The sequence below is a fragment of the Tachypleus tridentatus genome, chromosome 10 (genome assembly GCF_004210375.1).
Source record: "Tachypleus tridentatus isolate NWPU-2018 chromosome 10, ASM421037v1, whole genome shotgun sequence".
NCBI classification, from domain to species: Eukaryota; Metazoa; Arthropoda; class Merostomata; order Xiphosura; family Limulidae; genus Tachypleus; species Tachypleus tridentatus.
The window spans coordinates 130,619,923-130,647,049 of record NC_134834.1 but is presented as its reverse complement, the minus strand read 5'-3'; the positions used below and the strand labels follow the sequence as shown (position 1 = coordinate 130,647,049).

The 27,127-nt window shown below is 36.5% G+C and overlaps 1 protein-coding gene across 16 annotated transcripts in view; it reads right to left on the bottom strand.

Moving 5' to 3' along the window:
• The window catches only part of LOC143230313 (uncharacterized), a 136,225-nt gene that overhangs the window by 76,407 nt on the left and 32,691 nt on the right, over positions 1 to 27,127 (bottom strand). For all 16 annotated transcript variants that reach the window (XR_013016382.1, XR_013016385.1, XM_076463621.1 and 13 more), the window contains 2 exons: positions 9,373 to 9,755; positions 500 to 661 (listed from right to left, as the gene is read on the bottom strand). Coding sequence is in view for 14 of the 16 variants with exons in the window: in XM_076463621.1 (XP_076319736.1) it covers positions 500 to 661; positions 9,373 to 9,755 (545 nt within the window). In the remaining 2 variants the exon portion in view is untranslated. The remainder of the gene's footprint in view (positions 1 to 499; positions 662 to 9,372; positions 9,756 to 27,127) is intronic.

Sequence of the window (27,127 nt, the reverse complement as noted above, 5' to 3'; positions counted from 1 at the left end):
TTGTCATTTGGATTCCTAAAGTAACTGAAACACTCTTTATGGACTTTTGACAAAAAGAAAAAGACTTACTTAAAGCTCTAGGTATACCTGTGTTGATTAACTGTGAAATGAAAATTTGACATGTTTTGAAGATATTATTTTAAAACAAGTGGATTATGTACTGTCTGCATAATGTTGAAAATTATCAACAGGTCACAAACATCTGTTTTAAAGAATCTGGTCTACACACACACACATACATGAAAACCTACAGTAACAAACACATCCTTCTGATAATATTCCAGTCATAAATTCATCAAATACTCATAAAAAATACTTTTATTTATACATTTATAAATGCTTGCTTTTGTCTCATAATCTAAGCTCAAACAGCTGAAAAGTTCAACAAATGTTACAATACTATATTAAATTTTACTACTTTTCTTTGGAAATACAAAAAGCCAATAGTGAAATGCAGTGTAATAAGAATAAAATCAAAACACAATGTATAAAAACTTACTTATAATTTTTCCTCCCAAATAAGCAGTTGATTTATACTCTCTACGAGGTCTAATTGATGTCGTGTTCAACCATTCTTGAAAAGCAGATTGACTGTCTTTCTCTTTTTTAAGCTTCTTTTCCTTTTCAGTTTTGACTTTCTCTTCATCTTTTTGTTTTATTGCTGTGAAACAAAAAACAAAATACAGGGTTTATTTATTTGGATTTTCATAGCAGCAAGCAACCTATGCATTTTACTCAACTTGTACCCTTTTTGTTCACATAATTAGGCATTAACATTGATCCCACACAGAACGGAAGATGTTAACTTCTGAAACATACTTACTTCCATTGACACTTATAGCTGGAATCCCACTTTGATAAGGTGAAGGGGTTGTTGAGGGCATTATCCATACAGAAAGTGTCTGCATAGACAATGGGTATGCCAACAGAAGACTGGCACCCTAGTCAGGGAACTGCAATACATCTAGAAAAAGCATGTTCTTGATCTGAAACTTTGTTCCTGTATTATGGATGAAATTGTACATAAGTGATCATCACTTGGTCCCTATATCACACATTGGTGAATAAGGCAATTGGACCACAATGTGATAACTATATGAACTTGTAAATGGACCCCAATAGCCATTTGAATCACAGTAAGAAAGCAAGAAACTTCAAAGTGGAGGAACCTTCTCTTCTACCAGAAGAAATCCAAAAGGTAACACTCAACCAAAGTTGTTCAGTTTAGAATTACAAATATCTTCCTCACTCCCAAAAGCAAGTGGGCAAGGTACATTCCATTTGCTCTAAGAATTAAGGGGATGATGTGGAACAAATATGCTGAACTGGGGTGAATTGGGGAATCAGTTTGATAAAACCACACCTATCTGGACAACACTTGCCAGAGAGTGAGATCCTTTGGAAGTAAGATATGGGTGCCTGAAAGTTAGAAATAAAAACACTCCCACCTATGAAGTGTCTAGCTGAAATGGTAAAGATAGCCACAGAGGATAGGTAAAAACCCTCAGATAAAGAGGTGGAAAGACCATGCAAATAAAGTGTGATAAAGGTATTGGGGAAATTTGCATACCAGTTCACAGTATAATTTTTAGCAGGAAATTTGACCATGCTGCTAAAGACACAGAAAAGCAACAAACCTGATGAGATATCACTTGCAAAAGATACCTCACCTTCAAAGAGAGCCAGGAATATACCTGTTACATAACTGAAATGGTCATTTCATACATTTTGGTACTCTTGATGACCCTCTCCTTGTTAACCTGAAGATGACCTAGGATGGTTGAAATGTTGTTCTCTGCTTATAAATAAACATTTTGGGACTACACACCCAAAGTAACTTGGGAATCAGAAGAGCATTAAGGACTTAAAAATATATGTGGCTGAGACAATAGAAGGGTAGTCAATAAAACAACCGTAAAAAAGGTGACTTGGTAGATATAAAAATTTCTGTCAAAGAGCCAGGTTAAAAAAAAACAACAAGTTATGGTTGGCATTACTGTTTGAAATTGGTTCCTCTCAATATACAATTACTGATATACAAATCATTACCATGACAAATGTGCTTTTGGGCTAAGGAAAATTTGAGACAGATACCTGACAACCTTAGAAATGAAACCCTGATGCCATGGGAAAGACAGTATAACATCTATGCCAGAAGCTTATGCTTCTGGATAGCTGGGTGTAATATATAAGGTCATGGTTGCCTCCACGAAGATAATCTAAAAAGAAGTGGAAGAATTGGACACACTGGAAGGGACCACAGAAGTAGAAACCTGTATGTAGCAGCTAATCTGATGCTATCAACAGGACCTGAAAATTGGTTGGAACTAATCATATTTAGCACCTTGTAGCATATGGCTTATAGTTGTAATCCCATCCTCTCAAGACAGAATACATCCCTTGTCAAAGTCTGAAGTTGAATTATTGATGATCAAATTGCCAGTAGTTAGGTGGACCAATGAGATGACAACCCAACAATTAGAGTGTCAAAATGAGAGCCAATGTAATACAAGGTTGTGATGCAACATGTATTTTTTCAGGATAATCTGTTTGGATTGAGACAATTAACCTGCTACCACAAGCATTCCGATGCAACCTGGCAGGCTAGTAGGATGGTAAGACAGGAAAAGTCCTGAGAAAGGATGTCTAAAATTCAAAAACAAGGATCCCTAAATCACATGCCACCTTGATGAGAAACAAAAGACACCAACATGTAATTGTCAGAGTGAAGACTGAAGATTTACCCCTTAATAAGCTTTGGCCATGAGGCATTGCCTGTTGAAGAGCAAGAAGAATGAAAGCATTGTGTAAGGAATCCTCCTCATCTGTGCACAAAACCAGGTATTCCTGACTTTTGGTATGTGAATATCATACCTGAAGCAAGGCCTTCACAAAGAGATGGAACTCTGGATGAGTTAGCAATAGAAGAACCTACGTCATGGTCGTGTCCCAAATTAAAAAGCCCTCAAGACCAAGAATAATCCCAACAAAGGAAACCAGTGAATTAACATTTGTAAGCTTCTAAATGTATAAAGATCAATAAAAGGATCACTTGTGTTCTCGTCCCAAATATGAGGGATTTTAGTGATTCCTATATTTTCAGAAGAGAAAGAACCATCCATGCAGCATACTGTTGATCTGTAGAGCAATCAGCCAAGCCAAACTGAGACAAGATAAAAATTAAAAATACCCAGACTGATGACATAGTGAATTGCAGCAATAATAGATGTTTCAATCCTGAAATACACACCTGCCTTGGTTGTTTCTTAGGATGTGATGTTCCAAAAATTGATGAGCAGTAACCTGTCATCCATGAATTGTGTGTTTAGAGTACGATGAAATGAAGGTTAGAAGAAAAAAAACTCATCATAACCCATGTGAAGCTGATGCAAGCCCAAAGGTAAAAATCCAGAACTGCAGTACTGAACCTTGTGCACAACAAATACCAGTAGTGATAGGACATCACCACTATTGCAAGATAAGAACTGACTACAACCAACTTGAACATCTACAATTCTAGTAAAAAAATCAACAGAAACTGAGGAATGAGTACTCTGTAAAACTTGGAGAATCTAGATATTCATATATTTGAGTAAGATCATTGACTAGACACCAGTCTCTTATCTGTATAGGCCCAACAACTGACAGAAGTAAAAACTCTAAAGAACTAGCATGACTCTCTCACTTTCTTCAGACCAACCAAACATAGATCATTCTAAGACTAAGTTTCAAGTACCAATAAATTATGGGATACTGAAACCCAACAGTTTGAGTAGACAATAGTGGTGAAGATGTGAAATGAATGACTAATTGTGACTTATGAACCTGCAGTGCTCTTGGCCTAATAAGTAATGTTACCATATAACCAGAAATACTTGAAACTGAGCCCTCACAGTCTCTGAAGGTATGCAATAATCACTTACGCCACCGACAACCTTTCAGCCATCAAGTAATGTTCAGGCTCAAAAGCAAAAGGAAAAAACTCAAAACATCCAACATTTGAAGAACCAAGATAATAAAAACAAATCAAAGGCAGCTTATCCCAAAGTGGCCTCCTTTTGTTTTACATAGCTCATTTAAGGGCTATTGATTACTATTGATTGGAACAGCTTTTTGTGTGATAAAGTTGTTTTGTTAGAGCAAAGCAACTCTGGAACATCTGGCATGTCCACCCTAGGGAATCAAACCCCTGACCTCAGCCCTGCCAGTTGTAAACTTACCACAGTCCCCCTTTGGGACTGTGGTAAGTTTACCAGAAGTACAGGAAAAGCAAATCTAAAGTCTCTTCAAAATGTGAGCCCTCAAATGCATCCTCAAAGCCCCTGGAGGACCACAACAAATCCAAATATATGTCTCCATCTCACTACAAATATCATTATCACTGTCTCAACAAAGCATAAAAAGCAATCTAGATAAGAGTGTTCATACAGATGGAAAATGGAGAGAAGGTGAATAAGAGAGAAAGCCTTATCCCCTTCTCTAACCTACAAAGTTTTAGTAAGAAAGGACCTATCAGGATATAACAGAATATAAGTGGAATTGGAAAAGGTCCTGTGAACATGAATCGCAAACATATTCAAATACTGATATCCACTAGCCAATAACAGAAGAAAATATGTGTTAATAAAAAGGTGATACAAGGAACATGGCAACAAAGGTTCAAAGTACCACAAATATAATCCAATTAGGAACTTCAAAAAAACAGTAAGGACAGAATAACCATAAAGATTTTAGAAGCAAGGTCAAAAGCAGTGGCTTAAAAACTTTACATCTTCCATAAAAATAAAAAGTAGCTGTTAAAGCTGTCTTTTACAGAGAAACAGGCAAAGGTGCCAATCCTTTATTGAATAGCCATGCCAGAAATTGAGAAAGATGTAGCACGGTGGGACCAGAAGAATTAAAGCTATGTCTGAGAGATCACTTACAATAAGTAAACCATTTCCATTAATAAATGTCCAACAAAGAATACCAAATAGACTGCATTAATAATGATCCCATCCAGAAGGTCAAACTCTGACCTCAAGCAATGAACTTCATAAAAGCCAGACAAAAAACTGGAGAACATTGATCACTGGACAAAAAATGTCCAACTGAGGCTGATGTAAGAGAGTTGTTGTGTTTTATATTTTATGCAAAGCTAAACAAGGGCTGTCTGTGCTAGCTGTCCCTAATTTAGCAGGGAAAGACTAGAAGAAAAGCAGCTAGTTATCACCACCAACCACCAACTTTTGGGATACTCTTTTGCCAACAAATTTTGGGATTGACCACACATTATAATATGCCCACCTTTGAAGGGAGAGAATGTTTGGTGGGCTCGATAATAGATCCCACAACCCCCATTTGTGAGTCAAGTGCCTTAACCACCTAGCCATGCTGGGCCTACATAAGAAGGATGGCTAGAGAGGAAGTGGAAAAGGTTAATACTCTTGAAGATACTGAAGGAGTGGAAACTAAAAGTGACCCAGCTAATATGGTGCCATCAGAAGAACTATACAGGATGAGAAGTGAATCAGTGCAAAAACCCTGGATGACAGATGAACTGGATGGAATGCATAAAAATAAAGGCCTGTCCAATCCTAGCTGAGAGCATCTATACTCAAAGCCAGAGGATGAAGAATAGGAAACCAGAAGGATGGAAACAGAGCCTTCTAGTGAGTGGCAAAAGCATAAACCTGAAACATCCACAGATGACAGCAAATCATACAAAAAAGTAGTGGATTAACAATCCATTCTGTGGGAAGAACTCTGTTGGGACAAGATAACTAACTGGCCACTAAATTCATAATGCCTAAAACATCACAAGCAGGGTGAGCAGTATGATTATTGTGGCCTCAAAAGAAAATATTCAATGTCTATAAATAGAGAGACCAGGAGTGAGTGCCCCTTTGGTTCAAAATTAGGAGACTGCCACGTAACTGTCCAAGTGAAGCATTACCACCTTCCCTCACAACAATTCAAGAGCCTGTCCCTGATGCACAGAATGGAGATATCAATGTGAAGACTTTGTGATCAGAATATGAAGGGAAGCATCAATTATATCAAACTTTATCATCCACAAACCAGGTGTAAAGTGTCACAAGAGTGAAAGAAATGACTCCATGGTAACCAAGCAGGTTGGAGGAAAAGATGAGAAAGGTTGATGATATCTTGAGAGAGAAGTCAAAGCACTCTTTAGCTTCTGTGAGCAGAAAATTCTGGATGGCTTGTACCTGACAACTGAAGGTAAGATGATCCTTGAAGAAGGAGAAGACAACCAGTATGGTGGATAATAAAGGAAAATACATAAAATGAAGGACCAGCCCTTTTATACAAATCTACATGACTTACTGATCAGTGGCAAAGGTCTCCAATACAGACACAAATCATCTGAATCAAATCCCACAGGTCTAAACCCTATATGGTAGTCACCGATGTTGTTGTCTATGCACCAGGTGAACAGACGATGCCTGCTGATAAGATCATATTCTCCCTTGTATTCCAATAGAACATGTTTACATAAAAGATCTGGAAACCAGAAATGTAGATGCAGTGAACCATCTAGTAGAAGTCTGGGAAAGGTGTGAATCCAGTGTTGAAAGAGAAAAGTGAAGCCACATCCACACTGAAATTCTATAGAATCCAGAATGTGTATAAAATTGTCAAAGAAAAGGAGCTTCTCTGAGATCTCCAAGATCCAAAACATGGAAGTCAAATGCCCTCAGACAAGGCATCTCTTTCCATAAGATCCTTGCAATAAACCAAACAAACAGAAGCTGATAACCAATAAATGACTAAGGTCCTTGGAAATTGAGCAGGAAACCTTTAAAGGCCTTGGACTACATATCAAATATGAAGAAAAAATTATATTACAAATATTATACAACTAAGTGCTAAAATATGTTAGTGTTAACCACTGAAGTTCTATGATGTTTTAATGCTTTTACAGTACAAGTTTAGTGTACTTTTTATGTGTGGCAAATTAGGAGATCATTTTGTTATTAGGTTGAGGAATAATTTGTGAGCATTTTTAAATAATTTCATTCAAGCATTACATGCAAGACTATACAATACTTCAATGCATAAACACATTACACCCAAAACATTTATTATGATACTTTATTTCATGTAATACTTAGGTATATAGTATGCATTGTTTTAAATGAAATTGCAAGAAATTAAATGCGAAAAGCAGATGGTGTCGAAAATGCTCGATTTTGTCCACTTGACATTCCATTTAATGATCTGAAAATGAAAGCAAATATTAAAGACATATGAAAATCAAACACACCATCTATTAGAGCAAAAAATTATCTACCAAATGACATGAAATATTTTGTGAAAGCGTTTCATTTATGAATATATTTTTTTAACTTGAAAAAACGCTCACGAATTATTCCTCAACCCAATATTATTTTAAGTGATTAAGATAACTGACTAAAATGCATGAGATTAAACTTAATAGCCAAAAAAGAAAGAACATTATGTACACTACAGTAATTCAAAATTAATTTTTGTTGATGTTTTTAGTTTATCTAGAATTGTACATATGAAATGTCATTTTGATGCTGGTTAACACATAGTGTCAATAAAAGGATCAGGTATCCAAACATTCACTGCCTTAAAATGAAGAGAACTGTTCAAAAACTCAAACATTTTATTAAATCATCCATTTTACCCAATCATAAAAATTACAAGAAAACTTGTGCTTGAGTAGGAAATATTTATGTGGCTGTTGTTTTTGTAAGTGAATGCACAAAGTTTACAAAATGTAAAGGTAGTGCTGCGTATTTAAAGTAATTAAAACAGTTAAGTGATTTGTCTAGACTACGTATGTAAGATATTGAGTACATATAGGTCTGAATGAATCTGACAGCCATACAAGAATTTCAATGACTGAAAAATTAAACAGAAGTTGCATGGTGTGAGCAAAAAATAACAAACACATCAATTTATCTAGTGAAACATACCAGATTTGGTAATGCTTTATAACCTAGGCACAAGGGTCAAGAATTAAAATTCAACAAGATGAAAATATACTTATTCTATGTGCCTATAAATAAATGAAGAAATTTAAACACAGCACATAAACACTACTATCCGAGATGTAGCTCTGAGGGATTAGAAATTCATTCCCAAACATCTTTCCTATGAAAATGCTTAGTACTACCTACATACACTCTTTCCATACATGTATGTCAACATCATCTGTACTTTCCTACTTGTAATATCATGTTTCGCATAGTTTAACAAAGTTTATAAAGCTTCCCACGCATGTAAACATCACTCTTTTAATTATACAGATGTAAAGATTTTCTGTGAAGAATAACTAAAAAAGTAACTGAAATATATGCAATATACTGCAATAAACAAAAAGAAATCAACCTGACTGATAATAATTAACATCATATCAAGCTTCAATGTATATATAAATTATAATAAGGTATGTGTACAGACATTCAGTTTCAGAGAGTAAGAAACAAATTAAAATCTGGGAACTATGGTTAACATTTTGAATGAAATGAGACACATTTGTCAAGTTAAAATATAGATTCAACATTAATAAGTGACTTGAAATTCCTGCAACTTTCTTTGTATTAATTATTGGAGCACTTAAAAAGACACACATTAAAAAATAAATTGACATATGAATAAGAAAACAAATCCAATTTATCCTTTTTTTTTATACATTGTGATACATAATCAGTAGAGTAAATATCAAATAATTTTGGTATTTCTATTCCTTCTGCACATAGCTTTGTGAAAGTTTTTATGAACTGTTCTTAAAAACCTTATTAAGTAGTTATTCCTTACCAAGTAGAAACAGCTTGTAATAAAAACTTCTTATGTATAATGAATTCAAAAGGAGCTTCACTGACACTACTATCAATAAAATGTTGAACAAAGTGAAAAACCCTAGTTCTAAATTTTTAGAATAACAGTAGTATTACTTCAAGTAGGGCAACAACAATAAGTAGAATAAAGTTAGTTTCATCCCGAATACAGCCCTTCCAGAGGTAGATGTTGAATCTGTGTTTAAATCCAATGTTTTTTTTTTTTGTTTGTTTGCTTATTTCTCAAAATTTCATTCTTAAAGTCAAATTTAAAGCAGAAGAACTGGAAAACATCTCTTTAAATTATAAGACACTTCCAAATTTTGAATGCTTTTCCTTTATGATGGAAAATTAACCACAGGATAAATACATAAATTATTAAAAAAGTACTAGAATATCTCTGTTTTACAAAGTATATATCATATACATTGAAATCCATGTTAAGTTTATTTGTTATGAAGACAAAACTGCACAATAATAAGAATCACAGAATGAAAATAATCACTAAAAGTGATTTGTTGCTGAATGTAGCAAATTTTATGAAGTCACACAAAACACTAACCTGTTTCTTCATGTAGCTTGTTTCTTAACCATATTTTCCATTTTTCTTTTGCTTGTGCCTCAGTATTCAATTTCTTTTCTACCCCAGCTAGCTTTATTTTTATCTGTTCCTCTTTCTGAAGTTTTAGATGCTCAACATTTTCTCGATGCTTTCTCTCACACCAATCACTAAAGACTACAGCAGCTTTCTCTTTGGTCCTTTGTTTTTCTTTCTTCAGCTTCTCCTGTATTTCTGCATCTTTCATCTCTCTTAAAATATCTTCTTTCTTTTTAGCTTGAAGAAAATTCTCTTTTTTCAACATCCACTGCTGCCATGGTGATAAAGAAGCCGAAATGAGAGTTGGTGTTTGAGCATCAGAATTGCTATCATTTTCTGTGTTGGAGCTGTAAAATATTATGATTTAGATTTTTTTTTCAACTTAAGATAGAAAAAGATTTACAAAAATAAAACATTACCTTATAGATTTATTAAAAAGTAATCCAGATAGGAATGGGAGTAGGAAAGCCAGAACAAAGGCTAAATTACCCTTCATGTCTTACCTTCCAAGTCTTGGAAAGACTGGAAACACTAAACACTGAGGGTCAAAATATCCACCAATGATACCCACAAGATATGAAAAAGGAAAATCAAATCTGGAAAGGGAGTTAATCAGGGAGGGCAAAGGAGAGAAAAGAAATTAAACAAAGGGGAGAGAATCAGAGAAGAGTTTGTTTTTCAATTTTGCCAAAGCTACACGAGGGCTGCCTAGAAGAAACGAAGCTAGTCATCACCAACCACTGCCAAATCTTGAGCTACTCTCTTACCAATGAATACTGGGTTTAACTGTCACACTATAATGTCTCTACAGCTGAAAGGGCGAGCATGTTTGGTGTGATGGAAATTTGAACTCGCAACCCTCAGATTACGAGTTGAGTGCCTTAACCACCTGACCATGCCAGACTATCAGAGAGGAAAATAACACAGTGAAAATGGGAAAAAATAAAATATAAGACAATGCCACTCTATATCTGGCAATGGTTGGCATGGAAAGACCACTATCAAACATCTATGGATGGTAGAGGCAGATGCTACATCTAAGATACCAATGGTAAAAACATGGCAATGGTTGACATGGAAAGATCACTATCAAACATCTATGGATGGTAGAGGCAGATGCTACATCTAAGATCAGAATGGTAAAAAACATGCCACTTATGCTGATAAAAAGATAAGGAAGAAGAGTAAATAAAGTGGGAAATCAGGAATCCTATCCAGATGGAAATTCTGGTCCTTCTTGCAAGGGACCAGATGTAAACCATATGTGATGTTGAAGTGTGGGAACATATAAGTAAACTCAGATGATTGAAGCTGAAGAAGAAGAAATGGGGAGAAAAGAGGAGGTAATAATAGTGACAACCTGATAGGCTGAAGTAAATGGAAACAAGGTTGAACCGATTAAAATAGAGCAACAAGAAGGACTCAACATGGAGTGGTTTATAAGACGGACACAACTCTGTGGAAGAAAACAGATAGGATGATAAGCATAAATGTAAAGGTTCATTCAATCTTGACTAAAGGCAACAACTGGTACCACTAAAACAAAGGGTTGGTGGCAAAAGAATTTAACTGGGGCATACTCAACAGAGGACATGACTACCAGAAAAACCTCTGGATGGAGGACTATTCCACAAGGAAAATCCTTGGGATTGAGAGCACCTGATATATGACAAGCCAGCAGAAGAAAATGCTGGTTGTGGGCCAAAAAAGAAAATATCCAATGTGTGCAAACACAGAGAATGAGAGTGGGTGCCCTATTACTGATTGATTTAAGAGATCATGGTCCAGTGGCTAGAGTGGATAATGATGATAAATTTGCTTCTTAGATCTAGAAGGAAATGATTCAAAGCCCAACAAAAAACCAGGAGCTCAAGAAGATTGATACAGAAGCCAAACTTGACCCAAGACCAATAGCCCGAGATTTCTTTTATTGTGCAAATATGCTCATCAACCTATCAGAGATGCATTTGCAAAAAAGTAAAAGATGAATCCAGCCATAGTGTTGTACTTTATAGCTTCCAAGCAAAATTGACTTAAATAAAAGGAGAAAGAAAGACAACGAAATCCTGGGATCCCTGAAAAGGTCCCATTAATCATGTAAACCCCATTCAAGAATTCTCACATTAGCATGACTGACAACAACAAAGGCTTCCAAAGAAGTCCAGATCCATAAAAGAGATAAAACCTCCTGTACAAGATAAGGTGAGGATAAGGCCTTCTGAACCAAGAGCTCCACAGAACTCAGTTAAAAGGGAGAAGTCTGGGCCCAACTGAGACAAGAGTTGAAAAAGACCCCAAAATGAATAAGGTGTTGTGTTGTATTGGCACTAAAATAACTTATCCACCTTGGACAGCCATCACACAAGAGCATCTTGTTTGGAGAAACTGAGTATATTTGAAAGAAGCAGATAGAGAGGGAGCTAAAAAATAGCCAGTCTTTTATATAGTGATGGAAACATAGTCCATAAGAATGGAGCAAATAGGCAAAAGCTTTGACAATCTGACAAAAAATGCAGGGAGCCAAGGCCGGACCAAACATAAAGGCCCAGAATTGATATGCATAATCCTTGTGGAGAAGCTGAAGTTACTGACAATATGCAGGGAATATCAAGGTATACATCTGATACACCAATCATTGTCATCCAAAGACCTGGAATGAAATCCCATCAGAGAGAAGGAAAAACTTTGTTGTAAATTGGATAAGTCTATGACTAAATACCTGTCCCCAGTCTCTCTCTGAAGAAATTGAAATGGGTTCTGTTGCACCCTTGAGAAAAAGATTCTGAGCTATTTTGGAAAGCCACAGAGAAGGGAACAAGAAAGGGTGATAAGGAAAGAGTGCTAAAAAAATACACTGTCCTTCAGACAAGGACTGAATAATCCAAGTTTCCATGCTAAAGGCCTACCAGAGAAGAGCAAAATAGATCATCCTTGCCCCAGTTGCCTGTTAGTCACTGAATCAATTGTGGTACATGGGTGGGTTGTGCATAATATGACAACTTGTCACAAAAAAAAATCAGGAGGACAGAATGTGCAAGGGAGCTAAAGGAAAAGGACAAAGTGATGTAGGTGAGCAGACTCCAAATAAGACTCCCAAAACAAACTGATGCAAAAAGGGAGCCATACACCATTCTCACAGAAACACGGGTCAAAAGAAGCCAGCTGTGAAAGAAAAGGGCTAAGGAAACCATTTGCATCAACATGGTGAAAAGGAGGGAAGAGGAATCCACTAAAAACCCCTTAGGGGAAGGATGGATGGCCTTAGACAAAAGGAGAATGGTAGAAATATAATGAAGGAGATTGGAAAGGATCAAAGGAATGTAGAAAAATTGAACCTGGGAAAAATAAATTGAGATATTAGGATCTGAGCCTCAAACAGGAATCAAAGAATTAAACTGTGGAGTGCTGAAGAGGGGGTTCTCAGAAAAATAATAAGCCAATCAAATTGACTGACCTCTTAACCATTTTGTATTTATTATATTTGTTATACTACAGCTTTTAATACACCCTTTGTATCTTCACAACATTTGGCAGACTTTTAGTACAGCTCATGAGTTTTTGATACACACAAGATTAGAACTTTGAAGGAAATATTTTTACTAAATATCAAATTTTATTTGAGTAATCTCTAAAATTTCACACATGAATTTCAAAAGTTGTTTTTACAGTAAAACTTTATAACTTATTTGTTATTTTCTCTACCGTAACATTATACAAGGTTGATCAATTTGACTCACCTCATAAAAAGTCAAAGTAAATCTAAATTGCTCTTTTTATCTTTATAAAATGACTTCTTATTGTAATATGAAACTACATTTCTTTACCCTAAATACATTTGCACTCATAATGGTATACATCTATCCATACATAAATTTTATTGTTTTATTGCTCTTTGAACCCTGTATATCTACAAGTTGCACCATTATATTGTAAATCACTTGGCAAATGCACAAGCGTACCTCGTGAAAAGTTTTGTTATATCATTATTTATTTCACTTAGTTAACTTTAACATTTTTTATGTCAGTTATGTTTATAATAAGTAAAGAATACACATGAAAAAAAGAGAAAAAAAATACTTACCTGAATCTTCTTTTATTTGCTTTTGAATGTTGATGACACTTAACTCTTACTTTTTAATACTAGTAGTAGTACTGCACTAAATATTTCTTATTCAATTAGATAATGCATCAAAAACACAGAATAATGCACAAAAAGCAGACAATGTCTCATAATTTTAGAATTTTTCTGGCTTTCTAACAATAGAACAAAAACAGTTAAAATTTCATCTAATCTTGTCAATATGTTTCCCATGGGATGCAAGCTTGACCTTAAAGCAAAACTGATAGTTCTCTTAACAGAAAACAAAGCAATATAATACAGCATTTGATACATGAAACTTTGGTTTTCAAACTGCATATTTCTGAAAAATATGATTTGAGAGGTGAGCACAGCAAGAGTGGCCTGGTTGTTTATTTCATGGTTCTTTAACCAAATAAGAGTTATGGCTATTAAAATTATGCTTCATTTGAGGAATAATGATAAATAATTTATGTTAAGTTTTGCATGTCTCATACAGATGGTAAATAAACTAGAGAATAAAGAATGTCTAGAGAGCAAATGTCACAATTCTCACACTAGGGAAAATTCTTGATTTTTTAAAAATATTACTTTATAAAAATAAGAATTGAAAAACTAAATACCCCTAAAATATGGATTATTAGCTACATTTTTATGATATATTTACCAGTATCCCATGAAATGCAAATAGTTTAATTAAATTTTGAATGTAGCTCACTAAAACCTTGTGGCATGTGCAAAAAAATGCTTGTGGAGAGAGGGTTAAATTGCTCTCAAAAAGAAGTGGTGAAGGCTGAGCTCAACTGAGATGAAAGTTGAAGAACATATACAGATGCACCAAATACCGAATATACATGAGAAAAGACTTGGAGCATTTGACTAGTCAGTCCAGCTGAGCAGCCTCTGGCAGAAAAATGTATACTTTCTTTATATATGTATTTTTATGATTTAAGGGCTATGACAACTAACAAATTAAATTTAGAAAAAAAATTATTACTTAGCTGTGCTAATGATTTCTTTTATTTTCATTTCTTATGCTATATGTTTGATTCTGCCCGTGGTACACAAATAGTAATCAGAGAAAACTTGACTTTCGTCAAACCAACATATGGTCTGTATCAAAGTGGAAATCCAAAGTTTCGTTTCACATGCGTTTGAATTGAGATCATGACAACTCCTAGATCAGATAAAAAGACGTCTAAACAGTTAGATATATATAGTTTTTCTTGAAAGAAGGTCGAAGCAACAACATCAACTGATGGTAGGAAATCCACTTCCAAAAGAAAAGACAGCTCTGAAGAAACTGAAACTTTCAGCAGTGATCAGACTGTCAGTGTGAAAAAAATATATAACTGCAATTTTCACAGAGTTGTTAAAAAACTTGGTTTTCACAGTTTCCTTGGCTGGAACAGTTTCCCAACAAAATACATTTCATTGCAAATTATGCAGGAACAACAAGAAGACAAATATTTATGCTACCACTGGGAAAACTGCTACTAAGCCTAAAAAAGACGAATTGGTGAAGCATGCACAGTCAGAAGATCATCGCAGTGCAGTAGCATCAGAAGTTTTGAAGAAGGACATGTCAACTGCTGCTGTGAATGTGTATGTGGGGTGTAAAGGTGGCATTCAGGCACAGATGGCCACATTACTTGTACAAGCAAAGGAAACCATCCTAACTGTGAAGTTTCATTCCCTCCTTTCACTACAAGTATTCAATGTAAGAATATTCTTCATTTTTGTATTGATAAGATACTTTCTGTTTTCTACAGTATTTTCTTAAAACAAAAGACAATTTGACAATTTTCTAAAAGTGAAACATTTTGAAAATATCTAACAAAAATTAAGAAGCTAGCCAAATATCTTTGTTTATTACTTTAATTGGTGGTCTTATTTCAAAACACAAGTTCTTATATATTTTTTAACAGGGAGTGGCCTCTCTAAAGAAACTACAGACTCAGTTACAAAGTGGAACAGAGAGCTTCATATACACCTACAGCCAGTCTCTGGATGATATGTACAGTGCCCTAAATCATATAGTTCAGGATGAAATGCAGGCAGACCTTCTGGTATTGCAAATTTAGCAAATGATGCAGAAAACACCTCTATATTGATAATTTATATCAGGTATCTTTCATCATTAGGTGAGGTTACAAGTCGATTCCTTGCTGTGCGTGAGCTGACCAACACTGGGGCTGATTCTATGTACAACACAATGTGTTCAATCATGGCAGATCAAGGATTGTTTGATGTTGACTTGGTTGAACTTGCAACTGATGGTGCAAATGTCATAATGGGAATAAAAACAGGTGTTGCAAGAAAATTTAAGGAGGAATGCCCCTGGGTAATAACAAGTCATTGTTTGGCACACAGATTACAGTTGGCAGCTGTAAAGGCAGCAAACCAGGTGCCATACCTTGTGAAGTACATTTCAGTTTTAAACCAGTTTGCAAAAAGCCTGAAATATTCTCCCAAGTTGTGTCAGGTTCTGGAAGAGAGCAAAGCATTGCATGGAGAGAAAAGCAGCAAAATCAAGCAAGTGTTCTTCACGATGGCTCTCTTTTAATGATTCCATCCAAGCACTAGTCAACTGTATTGCATCTGTGATAAGCTGCCTGCAGGTTGTAGCAATGGAGCGTGGTACTCCAGGCCGAGCCGTGCTACATGGTCTAGTCCAGCAAATGTCATGTTACAGCTTTGTCATGATGACACATTTTTTGGCTAATGCCGTTGGCATTCTTGGACTTTTGTCAAGATCTCTACAGAGAGCTGATTTATCTCACGATTAGGCTAAAGCAATTATTGATGAATCAATTCTGTCAATTCAGTCACTAGTACACATCCCTGGTCCTTACACACAGACTGCACTGAAGGAACTCCTACAAGCTCCTGATGCCAGTGGTTACACTTCCTACAGAGGCCATGACATCAAAGATATTGATAAACAACATGAAAAGTACAGATCAGCTGCTGAGTCATTTGTTAAAGAGGTGGTCACAAGACTACAAGTAGCATTCCCAGACACTAACGTCATGTCATTTTTTTTTCAATATTTAGCCCATGTCACAGCAGAATAGTATCTGATGAGGATGATCTGAAAAAACTCATCCAGCACTTCTCTCCTTTTGTCAATGAGGATGAGGCACTGAATGAATGGCTGCTACTAAGGAACATAATGGAACAGGATGCTCACAAACACAGAAACATGAAGAGCTTCTACAAGGTCTGTTTGTGGCCAAGACAGAAATGTTACTGAACTTATCCATGGAGTCCAAACCTTTGTATCATTTTAACTTTGACTCTACATTCAGATACTGGGTCACTCACAAAGACAAATGTGGGTACCATTCCCTGTTAAAGAAATGTGCTTCAGAACCTCAGGTGTCAACTTCTACCACATCTTCTGTTGAGAATGATTTGGCTGAAGAGTTGCCATTGGATTTATATACTTACTAGTCATGCTACCATATTCTAGTTTTAAGTCATTTTTTTGTTTCTGTGTTATTTTGAGAAATGTATTTCTTTATTTTCCTCTTTATCATGTTTATTTTGTTTTTTTGGTGGGGAAGATTGCTGGGGAATAAAAAATAGTACAAAACTTAATGTCTTGTGCATTTTCACATAATTACAACTATTTTTTTATTGGATGGAATTGATGCATATTAAAAGTTATGCACCACACAGTTTTTGGCGACATAAAATTGCGATTAAACAACTGTAACTGTGGCTAAAAGAAAACTACTTTGTTTAGCCACAGTGGCTAAGAGAGTTATTTTTCTAGTGGAAGCCCAGCAATGACACTGTCCAGCAACAGGGGTAAACTAAAGGGTAGTTCAAGTGTCAGCATTAGTCACTTGAAGTTGGCCTTTCCAGTCCTGGTTTCAATTTATTTGACAGTCACAGCCATTTTCAGAAAGTAAAGTAATACAAGTTTTAAAAGACTTTCTGCAGCATAATTTTAATTATTATAACTTTCCAGGATGACTGACAGGTAAGTTCAAACATCAGTATTAGTCGCCTGAAGTTGGTCTTTCCAGTCCTGGTTTCGGGTTACTTGATGTTACGGCCATTTTCAAATTTCATTACAAACTAGTTGTACTTTAATTCTAATAAAGAAATCATATTAGAAAAAGGTTTAATTTATGAATTGAAAACTTAGAGTTGAAAAGGTCAATAGCCTTTAAAAAACTAAAAACATTTGTAAGGTGAACAGTGTCACCATTGCCAATAACACTGTCCAACATTATGGATAAACCTTAAGACAAAACATGTCTAAAATGGTGCCATCATTGAGAGTTGTAAAAAAGGCAAGACAGTAAAATGTGGCTTATTGTGACCTGAGTGTCACACAGACAACACATTGGTGCATCAGTCCCAGGTAAAAGAAAACAATGAGTTGAAAAACTGTGACCAATGCATAGTCTAGTTAGGACAACTTCCTCTTTCTGATTCTTACAGAAGCAAGATAGCCAAAGTCAAATAGAGGATTTTATACCAACATGACCTGGTATCCAGAAAAACCAGATAGAAGTGGATGTTAAAGAGAAATGGGCCAGTCAGTTTTGAATATCAGCAAGAACGAGGTGAAAACTAATGTGAATAAATTCCATGGCCAGTAAAGAACTAAGTGAGTCAGTATAAATAGTGCAATTTGAGTACTAAGCTTTTATGTGATCCAGGGCAAGAGAACTGACATGCAGTTTAGTTGTGAACACAGAAACTGTAGAGGGTATTCTATGTGCAACCACCAAACCATAATAAACTATGGTAGAGCCCACAGAGTCACTTGATTTTGAACCATCCATATAAATTGGAATGGAAGGATGGTTCAAAAAATGTTCAGTACATAAAAGATGGTATTTCTAATTGGGAGTATCTGCTTTTTTTTCAGACGATTTAAAGAAAGGTCACATTTGGGGATTGTAATAAACCATGGTGGGATGGGCTGACCAGTGGATACAGCAATGTTATCCAAGGACAGTCCCAATTCATCCAAATGCAACTCAATATGAAGGCCAAAAGGAACAATGGCAGATAGTCTGTTCTGTAAAAGCATGACCAACCAAGTAAAGGAAAACACAACCCCAGATGGGATGCTGTGGTAAGGATCAAAGTTTTGAAGCATACAGTGAAGACAGTTGCAAACAGTAGAGATATAGAGGAGGTATATGAGACTGTGTACAAGCTCTAGACTGAGTAAGAGTGGAAAGTCCTGGTGCAGTGCCAAAATCCCTGATGATGAATGGGGTCCAGCATCTTTAATGCCAAAGTCTTGGCAGAGCCATATACCAGTGACTCATACTTTAGTTTTGATCAAATAAGAGCATGATATATCTTTAGCATAGAATACTGATCTGCTCCCCAAGTGGTGCAAGAGAGGACACAGAGAATGTTCAGTGCTCTTGTACATTTGACTCGTAGCTGCTTGATAAGTGGTGTAAAGGTCAGCTTACAGCCAAAGATAAGCCCCAAGAACTTTGTCTCAGGGATCACAGGTAGCACAACTTCACCAACACAGAGTTCAGGATCAGGGTGAATACCCCACTGGCAGCAAAAGTGCATGCAAATGGTTTTAGAGAGAGAGAGAAGTTTAAACCATTTGCTGTGGTCCACTTTAGTAAATGACTGAGAGCAGTCAGTAGCTGCTGCTCAATATACCTCATGTTCAACGAATGACAAGATGTGAAAGTCGTCAATACAGAGCCCATTTGCAACAGTAAGAAGTTGTTCAGTGATGGCATTAATCTTTATACTGAAAAGTGTGACACTCAAAACACAGCCCTGAGGGACTCCAAGTTCCTGAAAAAAAGAACGGGAAAGTGTCAAACCCAGATGTACTTGGAATCACCTGTCCATTAAAACATTTTTAATAAAAATGGGTAAATCACCACATAACCCTTATAAGTGGAGGTCTCACAAAATGCCATACCTCCATGTAGTATCATAAGCCTTCTCAATGTCAAAGAATATTGATACAAGATGTTATTTGAGAAAGGCTTCTCTGATTGATGTTTCAAGTCGAATCAAGTGGTCCATGGTGGAGCACTATCATTGGAACTCACACTGAGAGGGAGAGAGGAGGTTGTGTGCTTTGAGGAATCAAACAAGATGAGCATTAACCATCCTCTCTATAGTTTTACAAAGAAAGCTAGTCAAAGCAGTTGGATGATAGTTTGAAGAAATCTTGGGATCCTTCCCAGGTTCAGAGAAAGGTAGGACAACAGGAAATGCATTCTTCTGTCAGATCTGGTTAAAAACAATCAGAAAAATAGCAAGAGAAGCAGGAGATTGATGGCACAGCATCTTGTAGTGTACATCATCAAGTCCAACTGACGTACTGCCAGATCGATGAAGGGCCAGTTTGAGCTCCACCAGTGTAAAGGGACAATTATAGTCATAGAAACAATCAGCTCAAAAGGAAAGAAGTGATCACTCTGCCCAAGTCTTGATGGCTAAGAAGATGGAGAAAAAAGCAAAATTGCTAGATACCTGGCAAAAACCTTCATTGAGAGTATTGGCAATGCTCCAGGTACCAGCTACTTCCTGGCCATCAAAGAGCAAGATTGAGAAGGAGACAGAATTATATTGCCCACTGACTTTTCAAATCTTGTCCCATGTGACTTTGGAACTGGTGGTAGAAAAGAATATGATTGTGATCTTAATCCAAGATTCCTTCTGGCTTTGATGTCTTACCTGCCAAGTACATGCACAAGCCTGCTGGAAAGCGATGCGATTCAAGAGTGTGGGATACATACCAAAAGTATCCCAGGCCCACTTTTGAGCCTTCCATGCCACGTGGCAGGCAGGATTCCACCACAGACGAGGATACATGGAAAACATGTTGAGGTTTTAGGAATACATTGAGCAGCTGCCTGTATAATACAACACAGATAGCCATAAAATGCCAACCCCCCCACTCACTTTGTGTAATACAGTTAGTTACTGCTGCCATGCAGTCATCTATTGATGGCTTACAGACAACAGCAAAATCAAGTTCTGTGAGAGCAGTGAAAGAGGGCCAGTTGGCTTGATCTAGCTTCCACCTAGGCACATAGGTTGGGTGGCATTCACCACAGCCAGTCTTTCTCAGAATGATAGGAAAATGATCACTGCCTTGTGGGTTATTGTCAATCCTCCATGAAAAGTGGGAGTATAGTGAAGGGGAGCAAACTGAGAGATCAGTAGCAGTAAAGAACTGACTAGGTGCATGAAAATAAACATAAGAAACAGCATTGAAAAAGAGAAAGATTGTGATCTAAGAGCATACGCTCTACGAAGTGACATCTCCCATCAATATAAGTACCTCTCCAGAGGAGATTATGTCCATTAAAGTTCCCCATGATTAAAAAGGGAGATGGAAACTGTTCAATGAGATCATCAAGGTCTGATTGATCACAGATCTCTTCAGGACACAGACAAAGACAACAAACAGTGATTGTATGACCTAAGGAAACAAGGCTAGCTACAGCCTCCAAAGGTGTGTCGATAGGGTGGGCATATGCTGATCAACCAACAGTGCCACCCCTCCATGCTTGTCCATCACACAACCTGCCATTTCTGTGCAAAGAAAACTACTGAAAGGTGACTGTATCAGCAGGTTTCAGAAATGTTTCCTGTAAGGAAAGACATACAGGATGGTAGGAAGCAATCAGTGCTTTGATGTCATCCAGATTAGAATGTAAACCTTGCTAATTCCATTGTATCAAAGTGGACATTTTTATTTGTGTAGGAGAATTGGGTGGAGAGGCCTTCTGTTTTCAACCACATCTTTTTTGTTTATTTTTTTTATCTGAGGGAGGTCTTTTGACCTCCATGGATTCTGCCCTGGGTTGATTGGGCAGATCTTTGTTGTTGGAAGAGGATTCCAGTGACTAAGGATGTAAACAAATGATCATTTTGCATCTTGGGGTAGGAGAAGAAAATGTACCCGAGGAAATTCCTGTACCCCGGAACCAAAGGAAGTAGATCTTGGGGTCTGGTGGAATGAATATTAGGAACAGATAGGGGTGTTGACATTGATTCATCAACTTTTTTAACCATGGCAGTCAAAAGTCTTTTCATATGGTTTGAGAATGATTGTTTTGGAGGAATGGAGAGATCTGTTTGCACTCCTACTGTAGTAGTGGAACTAAGTGCAGCACAGTAACTTTTGAGCCTCAGAGTAAATAATGTTTTGAATTGTTTTCAAACACTGCACCCCTTTTCCTTCCAACTACTTAAGGCAAGAACAAAAGTAGGATGGGTGAGAGCTGTTGCAACTAATGCAATAAGGGTCTGTTTCACACTCATAGGCATTGTGGTCCTTATCACCACAATGAGCACATATCAAAGAACCACGATATGATGTCTTAGAGTGACTAACCTGCTGACACTGGAAACATCTGAGAAGGTTTTGGAATGTATGCCCATACCTTGCAATTAAGATAACCTGCCTTGATTGTGGCAGGTGGATGCAGTGATGTAAATGTTAAAATGAGAACATTAGTTGACATCATAATTCTATCTTTGAGAGTGGAAATATGCCTCACAGCAGAAACTCCTTGGATGGAGAAACCAGTGAGAATCTCTCATATGAGGATGTTCTTCAAATCCTTTTCAACAATAATTTCTTGTGACAAATTCAAAGTAGCATGGGGCATAACCTCAATGGCCTTTGAATGTAACAGGAGTTCACTCTGTTTAGAAGTGGATGTTTCCACCAATATGTCACCAGAGCAAAGTTTTTGACTGACTTTGAAGAGCTAGCAAGTTCCTCTAGTCCTTTATGAATAAAAAAGAGAGACATTTACTCTAAATGTTTGTCTGAAATAGAATGTAATATAAGAAATCGTGGTACAGGTGTTACAGTTGTTGAAGATTGCTGCTCAGAATCTTCAAGAAGTGGTTGTTTACCTATGGACTGTTTTTTCACTATTTTATTAAAGTTTTTATTTGGGGGATCCATAATAAAGAAAGAATGTTTCGGTGCCCACTGACCCCACCCACCATGAAGCCTTACAAGAGGATGCACTACAATGCCAAACAAGGGCACTGCAGCAATGCCAGAGTTTCATGAACACAATACCTAAACACCTGCTGAGAACATCCAACACTGGTACTTTGTTGATCCTAGCCTGAGTGAAACAGCCAACTGACCCTAGGAAAGCCACCTCAAGACTGCTGGTCTACAGAAATTTAAGGACAAGGTGGTGTGTTAGGGCTGAAACCCTCTCCTCTCTTTCACAGGTCACCACGCATGGCAAAACATATGGGTGGATGTTTAGGTCCCAGAGGAGGTAAACTGAAAGAACAGATCCTTCTGTGCCACCAAATGGAATCATAGATTCCAATACATCTCTAATGCAAATTGTCAAGTGTCATCTCTCCATGAAGAGGAGAGCACTACTATCACATGATGCATGTGACTCCCTGTATATGCCACTACCAAACCACTAGATCAAAGTTTGGCAAAAGAAGTAAGCACCAGAAGATTATGGAATGGAGGGTGGGAAGTGTGAGAAGAAGAAAGTACCCACCAGAAATACAAGGTGCAAGGGAAAAACAGATGTATCCCCAAAAGCAATTGAAGGATATTCTTTTATCAGAGAGAAGCAGATCAGATGATCAAAGGAATGGCACTGTATCACTTTTTAATCAGGTATCTTGTCATCATGATAATTTATGAAGAAACATGGTGGAAAAGGAAGGGAGAAGTCAGGAAAGTGAGTAATTAAGGATGTATTCCCTGGTGTAGAATAGATAGTGTGCAGCAGACTATACCTGGTAAGTCAACAGCATTCAAAACCTATTTGTTTGGTAATTACACATGTGTGAGGGTAGAAAAAGGAAATGCTAGCTTCACTTCAAGCCCTAAAATCATGGATGTAAGAAAAACACTGGTTCTAGGGTACAACATAGGATTAACGTTGAGTCAGAGAATTGTGAATGTGTCATCCAATATTTGAAGGAGGTCCATTGCATGCAATCAGTTGCCACTACTGTGAAACTGGTCAATTGTCCAGAGGTCAATAATATCCCTGTTGCAAAAGAAAACAAGGGAATACCCAAGACAGAAACTGGAGCATTTCACCTATACCATCCATGAACCACTACACAGAAGGAAGAAGGACAACCCAAAACTTGTGTGAAGATTTAAATTGACTGGTTCACTCAATATCAAAAACCAGCCTTGCAAGGGTAGGATAAGGGCACCCAATTGAAGGACTCAACTGCATTGAGACATCTCACTCTGTGGTATTTGTCACTTAATATGGAGGATAACTCCCCTTCTATAATGGCAGAACCCCACTGCCCTACTCTGAAGTGAATGGTTATAGCCATTTATGTGGAAACCATCTAGCAGAATGACTCCATGGTTAACTATGCCAGCAGTTTGAAACTGGTAAGTGATAAGAACTTCAATAATACACTGGATGAAAGGGGTAAAAGGCACTGAAATGTCCAGAGGAATGGCTACACCCAAGACAGCGCAAAAGATAATCATAAAACCCTATTTTGAAAACAAACCATACCAATTTATTTAATCAAGGAATGAAAATGATGGGAAGCAATCTCCTTCTGGTTTACCCATGCCATCACTGGGCAGTACAATCTGAGAAGAGCCTATTTATAAAGCAAATATCATGAGAATATTAACCAACCAGTAATTTTATGAAACACTCCCTTTTCAAGGTAAGCATGTACAACCACGAAAAGAGCTCACAAATCAACATGTCACACAGGATCCAAGAAACAAACTTCGAAAAGAAAACATTAATAAAAATTTACCTAATGTCAGGGCCACATCAAAGTCAGAAGTATTGTGATAGACTGTAGGTGATACCCTAAGGAAGCAGAAACTATTATGTGATGCAAATAATGGGAGATGAGCATCAAAGGGGTGTTCCACATGTCCAACTGCAGAATCTCCTCAAAAGACCAAGAAAGATTAAAAGCAAGGGAAAAGGTGAAGCATCAGATTTGATGGGAGATAACACAGAACTAAGCTTATTGGAAAGCAAACAGAGAGGAAGAAACCAACTGGATTAAAGGATGAACCCAACTGGTAAAGGAAGAAAGATCCAAAGAAAAATAGTTACCATGGGATAAAGAGATGGGAACAGGAACCCCTGAAGGATGTTGTGCAGGCAATATAACAATGAATAGCATGTATCAAACATAGAAGTCTATTCAGATCACAACAAGGATAGAGATGAGAAATAGAGGGAAGAAAATTGGACAAAAAGAAAGAGTTACCCTTGTGAGCCACTGAGATCCTGGGAAGGAAGGAAGGATCTAGACAAAGGAGAAGACAGGTTTGGTGGTAAGTGTGTAAGTAATGATGATAAACAAATTCAACCTATGTCACCTGCAGGACAAGAGTAAAAGGAAATACTCCTTAGGAGATAATGAAACAAAGAGTAAAAGGAAATGGGTTTAAACAGAGGTGAAGTAAAAGAATGAACTACCACATTAATGTTATTAATGTCCCAATTTAGAAGCATCAGACAGTTAAATGGTTGACATATCCTGAAAGAACAGATCAAAATGGTAAGTACAAGGGAAATAAACACACTGCAGTAACTTAAAATTATTAAAATATGCAATAAGACTGCCCAATAACCTGATATCAAGAAGACCAAAGATACCTTTCTCAAAAAAGCAACATAATAAACTCTGAGATACCAACAACTGTAAGATTAGAAGCTGGGATATCATGAGTTAAGGTATACGTGTAAAACACATTCTATTTTTTCTTATACACAGTCATGGATGAAAGACAAACATAATGAGGTAAATGAAGTGAAACTACCCAATAAAGTAATTGAATAGGAGGATAAATATATAGGAATTTCTTTGACCAATCATGGCATCTATAGCCAAAGCCTGAGGATGGAAAACCAGGGATGTAAACAAAGGTAACTGATGATTGAGAATGGTGGTAAATACAATGAGGTAAGGTACATCCTCGAAGACCTATGGGCAAAAAAAAAAAAGAACTTGATTAAGATCACAGAGATGAGAGTGAGACAGACAAACATCATTTGGGAAAACAATGTGATCCAATAAGTTCTAACAGCAGAGAAACTGAGTAAATAGGGATAGAGCAGAAGTAGAAGTATGGGCTGAAGTGAGAAAAACCGTTTTAGAAGATATAATAAAGTGAAGTGACAGGAGGTAATGCATGATGGTAATAGAAGAGAGATGAAAACATGAAAATAGAAACTAGAAAGCAAAACAGAAGTTACGGGATTTATCCCCAAGCACATTAAAAAGATTCTAAAGATGAGAATCAAGGAGTGGAAATAAAGAATGGCTGTAAGCCAGGACAAACGAGTCAACTACATGAGAAGGATAAGCCGTGTGACATAATCCTGGACTATAGTAATCCTGAGTATGGATTTCATGCAGCAAAGAATGCAAGAAACTGAAGACAATGAAAATAGAGAAAGAAAAGTTCATACCTAATCATGTCCAAAAAGAAATTAGAAGGGTGAGGATTTTTTCATTGATAAAAGCAGTACCTAGAGCAAACCTCGATGGTTGAAACAGCCAGTCAAAATTATGTTGATTATGTTGAAACTGAGAAGAATGAGCAGCAGCTGAATATACAGGAGAAGGAGGTCCTGACTGCAAGAAGAAACACACAGTTCAGTGAACAATGGTTGTCACTTCTTCCACAGACAACAAGCATCCCCTAACTACAGTAGACATGTCTCATGCTAGTAGCATTGTTACCATCATAGTACAAAAAAAAGAAGTTACAATCACTTGAGAATTCATAATTAGTAAACAAGGAACAAAAAATTGTTTGTTAGTAAAAAAATGAAGTGGTTATACTTTAATGAAATTCAAGTTTCCTTAACTATCATAAATATCAGGTAATTAATTATTAAGTTTTAAACAAGCCCATTAGAGACATTGCCAAGGAAGAGTTGTTTTGAACATGAGAGCTTAAGGGAAGTTACTACTGCACAAGAAGGTTTTCTCTCCCTCCTACTGGTTAAGGACTTTTGTCACATGATGATGATATCATCATGTGTTTGTACAGTTCATATTAAACACTGAAATTTTGGGTTGGAGTTAGCAAAAGGCCAGTGACATGCAAATCTCATAGCCAAATGCATGAAAGTCAAAGTTATTGTGTGTGAGGAGGTTAGATATTGCTTAAAAACCTCATACTTTCAAACGAAAATTTAAAAATCATGTCTTCTCAATGTTATATGTATGTGTATCCTCAAAAAGATTAAAAATAAAACTATTTTAAATACAACTCAAGAGACCATTTGAGAGAATTTTATAATGAAACAACACAAATTAAGCATTTGTTATTACTCAAAAATAGCATTCATTAATAAAAATTTAACAAGAAAACCATCATCCATCCTAACATTTAAAACCTTTTAACATGTCAAAGAAATATTATACTGTTTTTTTCCTGTACAAGATATTATGGTTTGGATATGAGATATAAGCTATTTAAATTTCTTAAAGTAAGATAACAGCATATCTTGAGGTTGTATAAAAAGTTATTTAAATACACCAAACAAATACATGCAATAATATGTCCTATAGATAATAAAAGATACACAGTCTACCACTAAATATTTTTACACATAAATCAAATAGCAAATCAATACCCAGTTTGAACTTGACATTTAT